The sequence below is a fragment of the Vulpes vulpes genome, chromosome 15 (genome assembly GCF_048418805.1).
Source record: "Vulpes vulpes isolate BD-2025 chromosome 15, VulVul3, whole genome shotgun sequence".
NCBI classification, from domain to species: domain Eukaryota; kingdom Metazoa; phylum Chordata; class Mammalia; order Carnivora; family Canidae; genus Vulpes; species Vulpes vulpes.
The window spans coordinates 113,762,269-113,774,870 of NC_132794.1; the positions used below are offsets into that span (position 1 = coordinate 113,762,269).

Genomic DNA, 12,602 nt, shown 5'->3' on the forward strand with positions numbered 1-12,602 from the left:
TGGAAATTCTCAATTTAGAGGTATTTAAATCATGTGTGCTTGTCACTTAGAGCAAGATTGCTAAAGAAATTTAATTCAACTTTCCCCCAAGAAAATCCCCAAGCTAGTTATGAAAAGGTTTTTACATTTCCGAGAACACAGGGGGCGAGGGTAGAAATTGATCTAGAGGTTTTAGAGAGAGGTGTGGTGTACCAGACGCGTGAGCACACGCCTCCGTCTCCCAGGAGGCACTGTGTATCCTTGAACTAGAAGACATCTTTATTAGAATCCAGATTTTTGTTCATTCTAGGGCTACCACCCTTAGCTATGTAATTAATGTGGAGAAAATGAGACTTTGGTCCCCAGTGGCACAGGTTACGTGCGGAAGAAAGTTCATCTTGTTGGCAGGTGCTTCTCATAATGTGAAAAATTTTCGACGTAACCTGCCTTTCTCTTGGCTCTTGGTGTGCTCCCTAGATGTTTACAGGTCTTCCCCTTCAGCTCAAAGATGTCCACTGCTCTTACTGGTTTTCCCCTCCGTTAATTGTCTCCAGTTATACAAAACCTAGAAGAAAATCTTGAGGATTATTTTGTTTTATTGACGACATTCTGTATGCTCTAACTTCAATGTTGTGCTGTATTTATTTTGTAACTGGACGTTTATAAAGTTTTGCAGGCTTTTTCATACCATTATCCACGGTCGCCCTCCCTCCTAGCTCCTTCCTGCTGCAGAGGTTGTAACTCCAACCTTAGAACTGGAATCATTTCTTCTCTCTCCTGATATAATTTACTAGGATAAAAACAAGATGGACCACCCCCACCCCCACTGCCACCCCAGTCTTATATTAAAATACCAAACCACCATTGCACGCAGATGTGTGTGCACACTCAGCTTTGACACGTGCCTTAGGAGCTAGCCCCAGATCACTTACTCGGTAAGTGCCCAGTGGAGGCACTAACCATCAACCTGCTTTTATACCAGGGCATTGGCGTCAGTAGGCACCAGGGTGGTGATGTCTTCCTTTCTTCTTGAGACTGGGGACGTCCAGCCCACAGTGGTTCGGGGATGTCAAGACTTCTCAGGAGATGGTGGAGCCAAAACCCAGGTCTTCTAGCTCAGCGCTCAGCTGAAAATCTGAGGGCATCTCCATGTACCCACGAGCTGGAATCAGCTTGCTTCTCACGGAGTCATCCCAAAGGCTTCCAAATTGAAGCCGCAGACATATCTGTAATCTTGAGGTGGCTGTAGGAACTCGGTCAGAATCGAGATACCAGGAATCTATTTGCTTCAGCATCTGCCTGTTTCCCCTATTATATTTGTACATATTTTTGTATGAATCTCCACAAGGCAAGGGCTCCCCTTTTGAAACCTACCCCAGATACCAGCCTCCCATCAGGAATCTGCGATAATCCCTTTATGTCAAGGTGTCCTGTCCACTCAGACTCCGCATCTCCCCCATCCTCCTAGATGTGTTCTCTTTCTTCCCACTGTTGTCTCTATCTCTTGTCGGTTACAACTGGCTAAATGTATCTTCATCCCCCCTTGACCTCTCTTTATAAATCATTCCTTTCCTGTAAGACTGTGCAGCTCCCAGCCCACCCTTACGTTCCCGTGAACAGGTTCACGGGTATCTGCAGGCTGTGAAGCAACTGTTCTCCTCTTAAGTCATGAGTGATTTAAAGGACCATTTCTTCTAGGTTTGCTCTGGAGCCTCTCCTGCCCAAGAAAATGCACTCCAGGTCCCAAGACAAGCTGGACAAGGATGACCCCGAGAAGGAGAAGAAGGACAAGAAGAAGGAAAAAAGGAACAGCAAACATCAAGAGATATTTGACAAGGAATTTAAACCCACCGACATTTCCCTGCAGCAGTCTGAGGCTGTGATTCTTTCAGAGACGGTAATTTCTTAGGGAACCTGCCCCACGCTGCGGTGGCTCCTGGGACCTACCTTTGCTCCATATTTAGCCAGTGGAGCTGTCAGTTGGTTTTCACTGAATTTTCTATAAAATAGTTGCTTTGAAAATCTGAGGTCCCCCTCGGCCCTTCCCTGGTATAACCCAATGCTGTAGGGCATCCAGAGGCTCAGAGCAGAACTTCCCTTCTGGAAGGTACCTGTCTTAGCGTTCATCCTCCATCCCAAAGGGACTTGGGTGGTTCTAGGATTTCTGCAGCAATGTTGAACTTGCTTCCAACACACAACCCGACATCTCAGGAGATGAATAGGAATGCTTCTGTCGTCTGAAAACAGTACTCCCCGCATTAGAATCTGCTCAGCGGGAGTCCAAAGCCCCTTCTGCTGGGTTCAGCCCGCAGGACGGGCGTCCAGCATTGACCTTCCTGCCTCATCGGCCCCACATTGACGTCTTTGCCATGTTTCAGAAGGCCTTTCTGGGATTTAAGCTGACATGTGCTAGTTAGCTGACATGAGAAACAGCTCCCGGGGAGCCTCGGTCACTGCCCAGTCCTGGGCGTGTGAAGGCGGGGGAACTGGTGCCACACACTGGCGGCCTGAGGCTGGGCCGAGGGGCTGCAGCTCACAGGAGCGCTCAGCAGCGCTGCAGGCCGAGGGCATCTCAGAGGAGGCTCGGGCAGCTTCTAGGGCGAACTTTATTCAGAACCTGCTATTTGTGGACTAGAAACAAAATAAAAGGAGAGGCTCTCACAGGCTGTCAGCTTCAGAGGTTAAGTCAGGCCCAGAGCCACCTCCCCCTAGAAACGATGGACACTTGTCTCATGGCGTCTGGGAATGTGCCCGCCCCGGGCAGGAGCCCATGACCTGTCCTGGCTGTGATTGAAGGGTTGCTTGACAAAAGGGCTCACATGGAACCACCTTTTGATAAGACATATTTATATTTCCTGGCTTGTTTATATCTTCAATTCAGAGGGTACGTTTCACCCACACTGCGTGCCATTCGGAGAGGTGGTCGCGTGTTGTTTGGCTGTCGAGAGACAGAAGGCATATTCGAGAGCCACACCACGGCCCTCAGGAAGGCAGATGCCCTGCTAAGGCCTTCAGGCACAGGAGGGTGGCCAGGGGTGTCAGAGCACAGGAAGGGGACTGGCCAGAGGCTGGCCTTCATGCCGAGGTGCTGGGCCTTCAGCAATGGGAGGAAGAGTCGTGATGAGCCTCCCAGCATGCTCCATCCACGACTCTGGAAAGCTGGGGTGCCAGTGACCTTGCTGACATGAGCCGAGGTCGCCTTCTCTCAAGCCCAGGATAGAGATCTCAGGTCCCAAACCCTCACAACTGAGTGGGGAATTAACAGAAACACAAGATATTTACCAGGTGCCAGACACTCTGCATGTCTTTCCCTATATTTTTACTGAAGCTCCATTTTAAGCTGATAGAAGTTGAACCACACGGCAGAGCTGGTCACAGTGAAGTTGTGTGAAAAGAGGTCGAAGGTCGGGCCAGGCACTTGGCCATCACATGCAGGTGTGTCCCTCCCTGCCAAGGCCCTGTTTGCTTGCAAGGACACTAGCAAAGATGGGCTGAGTTCACTCAAAGTGGGGCCCCCCACAGCTGGCCTGAAGCGCCTTCAGCAGGTCCACGGGAACGCACCAGGGTCAGAGCCCAGAACCAGCCCCTGGTCCGCCTCTGATGACCCTCAGAATAACCACAGCTGCTGTGGCTCTGGAGACGGGAATCCTGACCTCCTGCTGGGCGCAGGCTTACTGCTCTCGGGGCAGCCCAGCTACCTGTCTCTCCAGATGACAGGTGTCAGCAAGGTCTGTGAGTACATGCGGACACCTGCAGTTTCCAAGGTGAGCCTCCATGGGCCTGCAACCAGCCAGGTGCCACGGGGTGGAGCGGGTGGGCAAGTCAGAGACAACTTTAGTGGAGTCAAAGCAGCAGCCCCACTCCTGGAGGCAACACCGGCACGGCTCATGTTCCCTGGCCCGCCGGGGTGGCCTTGGCTTTCTGCCCCGTGCCCGGCCCCCCGCAGCTTCCACAAAGGCTATACCTCTGCTCACTCCCAAGGGGCTGGATTCAGCCTCCTGCTTGATGTGGCATCATCAACAATCTCATGACCTCAGCTGAGACTTAGAGCCTGTGGTGGGAGCAAGGGTCCTCCAGGTGCAATTTGCTTGGCACCAGGAAAGCACCCTTCTATTCTCAAGTCATCAGAACGTGCCTCACGGGATGGGACTGTCGCCAGTCCACGTGCACATTTGCCCTGTCCCAGGCCTCCCTCCCTCACATCCTTGCCCCCAGCAACATTTGGCACACAGTGGCTCCTAGAGGCACTGCCCTCATCTCTGTCTTCATGTTCACCTGGCCTTCTCCCTGTGTACGTGTATCTGTGGCCAGATTCCCCCTTTTTATAAGAACACCAGTCATACTGGGTCAGGGCCTCTCCCCCCTGTCCCGTGACCTCCTTTGGAGGTCAAGTATTTGCAGAAGACCGTATTTGCAGGTAAGGTCGTAGTCATAGGTACTGAGAATCGTGGGGGACACAGGTCAGCCATGGCGACCCTAACTCTGCTCTTTCCTCCAACGTAGATAAGTCCTCTGCGGCCCCAGAGACCGAAGAGCCAGGTGATCAACGTCACTGGAAGTGAAAGACGTTTCTCTGTGTCCCCGTCACCACCATCCTCCCAGCCAACGCCGCCTCCAGTCACACCAAGGGCCAAGCTCAGCTTCAGTTTGCAGTCAAGTGAGTGGAACATTCTCCACGTTGGAACTCCTGGCATTGCTCTGTGACTCCCTCCTTGACCGGAGGCTGGAAAGTTAGGCTCACTCCTCCCCTTGTAGCTGTTTTCACAAGCACCCCGGGTACAGGGAGTCCCCTGCGCACTTGGGCAAACCAGTCTTCCCAAGTTCCCTGGGGGGACTGCGTGCTCCCAGAACCTTCCTTGAGCCAGGGAAGGTATGAGAGGCACATGGACAGCCCCCCTCTTTGTATCATAGGATACAAGCCACACGAGGGTCTTGGCCTTCCTGTGTCTGGGAGGAACGTAAAGTGAAGAGGCATTTCCAGGCTGTTCTGAAGAGCTAAACACATGACTAATTTTTCTAGTTTTGCCTGACTTCTAGGGTTCTATGACTTATTACCATAAACTTATTGGCCTAAAACAACAGAAACTTATTTCCTCTCCCTTGTGGGGGCCGGAAGTCAGAAGTCCGGATGACAGGGTTACTTCCAGAGGCTCAGAGAGAAGACGATTCTGTGCCTCTCTCCTAGCTTCTGGTATCTGACCATCCTTGGCCTTCCTTGGCTTATAGATGTACCCCTCCAGTCTCTGCTTCCATCTTCAGGTGGCCTACTCTCCCAGGTCCTCTCTACCTCTTAAAAAGACACCAGACATTGGCTTTAGGGCCCACCTTAAATCAAGGAGGATTTCCTCTTGAGATCTTTAACTAATTTCATTTGTAAAACGCCTATGTTCAGGTAAGGTCACATTCTGGGGTTCTGGGTGGACATGATTTTTGGAGGGACACTACTGAACCCACAGCCAGTGGTAATCAACTCTTCACCACTAAATTCAGGCCTTGCAGAGAGGGGAGGTCTTGGTGGCAGGGAGTGCAGGCAGCAACAGAAAGGGGATTCCAGGAGAACCCACCTTCCATCCTCTGCCCCGGTAGGGGCTCTGTGGACTGTTGTCCTTTGCACCTGCTGTTCTTGCTGAAAGGAGGCAGAGACCATTCTGGAGACCACCATGTGTGTGTGTGTGTGGGGTGGGGGGGTCAGTGCTGCTGCCATGGATGAGCCTAATTGAGGACACAGTTTCCTGGCCACCGGGTGTTACAGCTTCACACCCTTTCACTATTACCACGGAATCTTTTTCTAAAAATATTTTACCATTTTCTTTAAATAGTTAAAAACAGGCACCATTGCAGCCGGTGTGGAAAACACTTCGGTTTTATCTTGATGTTAAACCTAGGTTCACCCTAGGCCCCAGCAAGTGCGCTCCAAGCCCACGCCCCAAAGAGGTGAAAATAGGGACTTGTTGTATGTGAGCATTTTCAGCTGCATTCTCCACGGTAACAACAGGTGGAAACAACCCAAGCGTTCCTCAGCTGATGGTTGGATAAAGGAAGCATCGCATCCAAAGAGATAGCCACACAATGGAATATTATTCAGCCACAAAGAGGAATGGAGGGAGCTGTGACACAGGCCACATCACGAATGAACCTCACACATTATGCTCAGTGAAATAAAGGACAGGTGTTCTGTGATTCTGCCTACAGGAAAGCTCTAAAACACGCAAATTCGTTGAACAGGGACTAGATTCGAGGTATCCGGCTGGGTGGAGGGGGATTTGTGGGCAATCTTTGCTTAATGGGGACAGACTGTGTGTTCCAGATGATAAAAGAGTCTGGGAAACCAATAGTGGTGATGGTTGCCCAACATCATGAATGTAATCAATGCCGCTGATTTATACAACGAATTCTGGTTAAAATGGCAAACTGTGTGTTGTGTGTAGTTTACCGTGACACAAATAAGCAAGAAGTCATGAGGGCAGTCATTCTATCTCTCGCTGGCCCGGGTTCCCTGGCAGGCCTCCCTCAGAAACCCTCAGGTCCCCCAGGCAGCCTTTCCCCTCCCCATTCAGTGGGTCAGTGGGGAAACCTCAAAGAGACCCATCAGTAAAGATGTCAATTTTCCTCTAATGTAAAGGAAAAACAAATTTTTCCTAAAAGAGTCTCCACAAGGGTGGTGAAAGTTTCCCGCCTTAATGATTCTCCTTCCATTTGAACCTGGCTGGTTTTTCAGGTCACTTTAAAAATCAATTGTACTTCCCCTCGGCTGCTTTCAAGTAACAGCCACAGGGCCCGTGACTGCTAATAACTTCATTTCATACGGTCGTGGGTTTTCCTGTCGAGAGAGATGTGAAGGGTGGGTGACTGGCCGGCCGTGTGCTGCTTTGTGGGCTTTCACGTCGTGCAGGCGTCCAGGTAACAACCGCAGGACGCTGGCTGCGGAGACCTGGCCGCGCTCTGAACATGCCGGTGTAGACGGGCCTTGTCCACCCACTGTGTAGACGCCACCAACGCACAGAGGCCCGAGGAGGGGTCGGTAGGGGCCCGGGGATGGCATGGCTGTTTTTACAGTGGATTGACGGCTCCTTTAAGATTCAGATGTCTTTATGGCACTTGGTATTCTCTTTCTAGAACGTGCCTTTGGGAGGGGAGCTGACCCTTCACCTTCTCTACCCCTCCCAGCTCACTTCTCTTCTCCGTCTCTCCATCGACAGGTGTTTCTGCCCCCTACCCCCTCCCGGACAGCAGGTGAAGCAGCCCCAAGGGCACTCGGGCACAGTGGGGCTGTTTGATTCTAAATCGACCCATTTTTCCAGGTCTGGAGCTGAACGGCATGACCGGCATGACCGGGATGGACACGGCCGAGGTCCCGCCCCCCCTGCCTCTCAAAGGGAGCATGGCAGATTATGGGAACTTGATGGAAAACCAGGATTTGATCAGCTCGCCCACCCCCCCGCCCCCTCCTCCTCACCAGAGGGTAAGTCAGCCAGAGACCCGAAACACCGGCTTTTAAAGTCCCTCCTTCCACAGAGTGGAAAGCCCTCCTTGCTGATGTTGGCGGGCTTGCTTTGGGCCAGCCCGCATCTGGTTTTGACAAAAGAGGTCAAAGCGATAAGAACTCTGTCCACAGGATCTTGGTTCAGCGTCATCTGTCCCGCCGATGGCGCCTGGGCTCCTACGGGATGCCAGCCTGGCCTCTGAGAAGTTCTGAGCCCGCAGTAAAGTCTTTAAAAGCCGTTTAAACCAGTGCGTCTGGTTACCAGTTGACAGTTCTGGAAACGTTCCTTTGAGGTCTCCTGGTTCCTTTCATCTCCTGGTTCTCAAGGTTGCTGTCACGGGTTCTCTGTTCTGGGGTGACCACAGGCCGAGATCAGTGTGCACACTTTACCCCCCACCTTAACAACCAATATAAATCCTACAAGCCCTTTCTTTCTTTCTACGGGTGCTTTTGTATGGAGTGTCCTGCGAGTTTATTATCTTCTCTTGTGAGAGGGGCAGACAAGAGAGGGGATTTTATGTAAAAACACAGAACAGCAGGGAGGCTTCATCTCGGATGCTGAAGGGATGACTGACCTTCTGAGGCCATAGTTTCAGATCGGCCCTCTGTCCCCAGAGATGCCACGATGGGGGACCGGCCATGGAGACGGGGCCACGTTACCCGATGATGGCTTTTCAGGAGGCCGGAATGGTTTGTTGGAACCACCAAAACGGGGGCCTGACCTTTCCCACACACTTTTCACTCTAAGGTAGAAGGAAAGAGGCCCAGGGAGTCGAGTGAGAACACTGATTGGTTGGGTGTTGTTTCCCTAACAGCTTAGTTAACCGATCACACCTCTGTTTTCATACCTTTATTTAGCTGGGAAAGTAAGAATGTCCCCCGAGTCTCCCCAAACCAGTGAACGGAAAATTCCAAACTTGGAAATAGGACCACATCCATTTGGTGACAGATCAGTGCAGGGGCAACACTTTACCATCTCCGCGCTGTTGCTACATCGCTCGAGGTGACTGTTGCCACATTGATGCCACGTGCTGTTGGGTCAGGAAGGAACCCGACGAGCCTCGGCTCCATTTATAAACGGCTCGTGAATTCCATTAGATTTAATTACCCCAGTCTCTGTGCTGTTTGTTTCTTGTTATCAAACATCATTCTTGCAGCAGGAGAGTGAGTTCCGGTGACACGCCTGTGGCGTGGTGTGTCACAACCCGTCGGAGGCAGCGGCGGTCCCTCTCCGCAGGCCCTACGGGCTGTGGTAGGATACCGATCGCTCGTCTGCCTTGGGGGTGATCGATACCTCCTGCCACTGTCACTGATCAGCCTCGGGCTTGCAGTCAACCCCATCCCTGGTTGTCACCACGTCAAGCTGTCATTTCTTTCAAAATGGCCCTTACGAGCTGTGATCTGACCTGTCATTGGACTTAGTGGCGACAAACCTGCCACCTTCCCACCTGGCACAGAGGGTGTTGTCCGCGCTGTGCTTGCACCCGTCTATGTTTGCCTGGCTCGCTCCGACCCATCGCCCTGGCTTCCACACGTCCAGAGCACCCGTTATATCACATCTCGAAATAGGTGTTTGCTTTGGTCTTTTTTTAAATGTTCTTACCAACCTTGAGAAAACGTAGAGACTATTATTTTACTTCATTTCTTATAATGTCTCAATGTCAGTACCTCGGTCCTATTTTTCCCCGATTGATTCTCTCCCGCGTGTTAGACACTACGTCGACTTTAGCATCTCCTTGTCTGTGAAATCGGGAGGAAAGTTGATCAACAGGGGAGAGACTGCTGTGTCACCGTCCCGTCCTTGAAACTTCTTTCCTCGCGTTGCGCTTCCCATGAGCCTCCACGCAGAGGCTGCTACAGAGTCCACCGTGCTTAGGTGATAGCGTTCTGCGATTTCCCTCTGGTTCATTCTACCCCTGGCACATCTGCTCAGTTATTCATCCGTCCATCCGTTCATTCAGCACTTCGTTTCCTCCCCACGTTCACTCATTCGTTCACTTACTCAGTTGTGTGGTCACTTTTTTATAGAGCATCTCATGTGGGGCTGGTGTCTATGGTGGTCAGGAGGGTGCCACTGACTGCCCTCCATCATCCATGCCCTGGAAGGTTCATTAAGCAGGGGTCTTTCTATCACCTTGGCAACTGTCAAATCGTTTGTAGGGATCCAAGGGCGAATGATGGCCCAGGAACCAAGGACAGCCTGCTGCCTTCTCCTTTTCTTTTCCAGAGAGAGAGAGAGTGCACACATGTGAGGGGAGGGCATGGGGGAGGAAGAGTGAATCCAAGCAGTCTCCCTGCTGAGTGCAGAGCCTGATGCAGGGATTGATCCCCTGGCCCTGAGATGGTGATCTGAGCCAAAATCCAGAGCCAGACACCTAACCGATTGAGTCATCCAGGTGTCCTGACCTGCTACTTTTTGTTGTAAATAGTTTCATTGAGACACAGCCATACCCATTCTGTATATGATGTGTTTCCCTCACAAAGAGTTCAAACATCCCCCTCAGTTTGCAGTTTTGGAAGAGACTGGACAAAAAAACTGCCCTTAAACGGGATAGCAGATACCTGGATAGTGGCCACAGGTACCCGGCTGACCCTCTCTCCCACGACTTTTCCAGTTCCAAGAGCAAAGGAGGGCTTCTCCCCCAGAGAGCCTCTCCAAGGGCCTGTTTGTCCCTGAAGTTTAGGGACATCTTCAGGGGGCACCAGCAAAGGGCCATGGACCCTCATCAAGGACAGCGCCAGGCCGCTTGGGTGGCCCCCGGTCTGCTCTGCTCCTGGACCATTGCATTTAACCGCTTAACCTGTCCAGTTCTGAAATCAGTCCATTTCCAGGGGCACCTGGATCAATAGTCCCGGGAAGTAAAACTGCCAGGCAGAGAGAAGTGGTTTCACATCTCGGGCTGTGCCGATGTGCGATGCGCTTTGTGAAACGCAGTTGCTCAGAGATGCCAGAGAGGCCTGTGGCCGCCAGCTGCCCAGCCCCATGGGCAGCAGCCTTGCCAGCCCAGGTCACACAGGGAGGGCCGGCCCCACCCCGGGAGTGCAGAGTAACTTACCCTTGCGGCCACTGTGCCAGGCGCTCAGGCCCTCGGGCCCTCATCTCGAGATTACCAGTAACGTGGCCCCTGTCCTGTATCTGTGTCTTCTAGCATGTTCCGCCTCCACTGCCCAGCAAGACCCCACCTCCGCCCCCTCCGAAGACGACGCGCAAGCAGACGTCAGTGGACTCCGGAATTGTGCAGTGAAGGCCACAGGACCGCTGGGAGGTCGCAGCTGCACCCCCCCTGCCCCACTCCCCACTCTTCTCCCGTGCGTCCTCATTACCTCATTGGGCCCGTGATGTCTCATCTGTCGTGCAATCGCTTGTCCTGAGAAGGAGCTCACTTCCAGCCTCTCGCATCGGGGAGCAAGGTAGATAGGGGTCTGGAACGGTGGTCAGCACGATCGAAAGTGGGGGCTTCTGACTGTGTCTGTCTTGAGAGCCTAAGTCTTGCCCAGAAGTCCCCCGTTGGTGCCAAATGACAGGTGAGCAAAGACGGCGCTTGCCCTGGGTTTCGGGCAGCAGGAGAGGTTAGGCCATCGCCGTGAGCCCGTGAGGCCGTGTGGCGAGTGCTCAGCTCCTCCAGAGGCTGGCCCCCAGCTCCCCCTGGAAGGGAGGGTCCTCAGCCCTCCTCCTGCGGGTGTGACTTGCCGTCAAGTGTGGCTTCAACCCGTGTCCGGCAGTTAAGGTCCACCCTTTCAGGGAAGTTCCTGTTTCCTTTCCTATAATTTAAAATAGGATTCTTTCTCAGCTACTGAACAGTTACTAATTTATGCAGTAGAAACACCATTAAAAATCCTGGATCCACTGGGAGAGCAAATACACGTTCTTTCTTTTTAAAAAGAGAAGGCCTGCAGCACATCGGTGGCTTTAATTGGGTGACTTCTTTCTGTCCTCATTCTGTACAGAAGTTTGTATATATGATGGTCCTTAGAAGTTAAGTGTTCATGTTTTTGGTCCTTCCCGTGTAACAGGCGTCCACAAATGATTCTTGGTATGTGTTCTTAATTTTTTAACTGCTGGAAGTATGAACACACACACACACACAAAAATAAAATTTTGTTGATTCCCCCCACGCACACCCAGCTCCAAAGTCCTGACAATGTTGGTGGACGATGATTAAAAAAACAAGAACAACTAACTTTGTATAACCTAATATTTTTATTCTGTAATCTATATTTTTTTATCCACTATAATCACGATACTCTTCTAGTAGGCTTGAAAGTTATCCATTGACAACAAAAAAATAAAAAGCCATTTAAAAAAGATTCCCAGCGTCCAAATACGTTTTTATCCCTTGATGTAAAAAAAAAAAAAAAAAAAAGTATATATAAATGCCATTGCTGTTGCTCTTTTTCTTAAAAAGCTTCGTGACCCGCGCGAATGTGTGTGTGCATCTTTCTTAATCACCTCTGTTGTGTCATGTGGGGCCCAGATAGACAGCACCTGTCTCCCTCTGTGTGTCCGCACATCCTTACGCACAGAGCAGAGCTCAGCACCTGCTGAGACTTTCTCTCCTCAGCCCAGCCCGGCTCTCTGGCTGCATTTCTGCCCCTTGAGGCCTTCCAGCTGCTGACTTGGGAGAGGGTTCTGTTCGGTGCGATGTTTCACTTGGTGTTGCAGAGCTCTCTCTGGATCTCAGGTGGCGAGAAACAAAGAAAGCAGTGGGGTCCCCTTGTCCACGTAAAGCACACTCGCCTATGCTCCTTCCTGACACGTCCCTGTTGAAACCACAAGGATATGCCCCACGGCCCCATTAACCAGACCTCAGGGAAATCTGCTACAGAACCTGAGGCTCAGAGAATCCTTCCCTCTCACTCGATCACTGCCCCCCCCCCCCCAGTTTATTCATCCTTGCTGTAAATATCCAGCCCATCCCCAGGAAATGTCAGACTCATGTGAATATAGAATTTTTTCCTTTGTCAATTCTTACCCTTTGACTGAGATAGGTACTCATCCTCCACTGAGTATGTTGGAAACTGCATACCATCCGAGATCCTAAAATAAGCCCATTGGCACACCAACCTGGGATGGGAGCGCACGGGAGAGGCCGGTCTAGTAGCCAGAGTGGCACCCTGCATAAGCTGTTGCCCAAAATTG

At 51.5% G+C, this 12,602-nt stretch overlaps 1 protein-coding gene across 2 annotated transcripts in view; it reads left to right on the forward strand.

Annotated features, from left to right (window-relative positions):
* DOCK1 (dedicator of cytokinesis 1) overlaps positions 1-11,559 on the forward strand; it is a 495,561-nt gene extending 484,002 nt beyond the window's left edge. For both annotated transcript variants that reach the window (XM_072740395.1, XM_072740396.1), the window contains exons 49-52: positions 1,678-1,876; positions 4,483-4,636; positions 7,281-7,441; positions 10,612-11,559. In XM_072740395.1, the coding sequence (XP_072596496.1) occupies positions 1,678-1,876; positions 4,483-4,636; positions 7,281-7,441; positions 10,612-10,707 (610 nt within the window). In that variant the 3' untranslated portion in view covers positions 10,708-11,559. The remainder of the gene's footprint in view (positions 1-1,677; positions 1,877-4,482; positions 4,637-7,280; positions 7,442-10,611) is intronic.
* Positions 11,560-12,602: the final 1,043 nt, after the last annotated feature.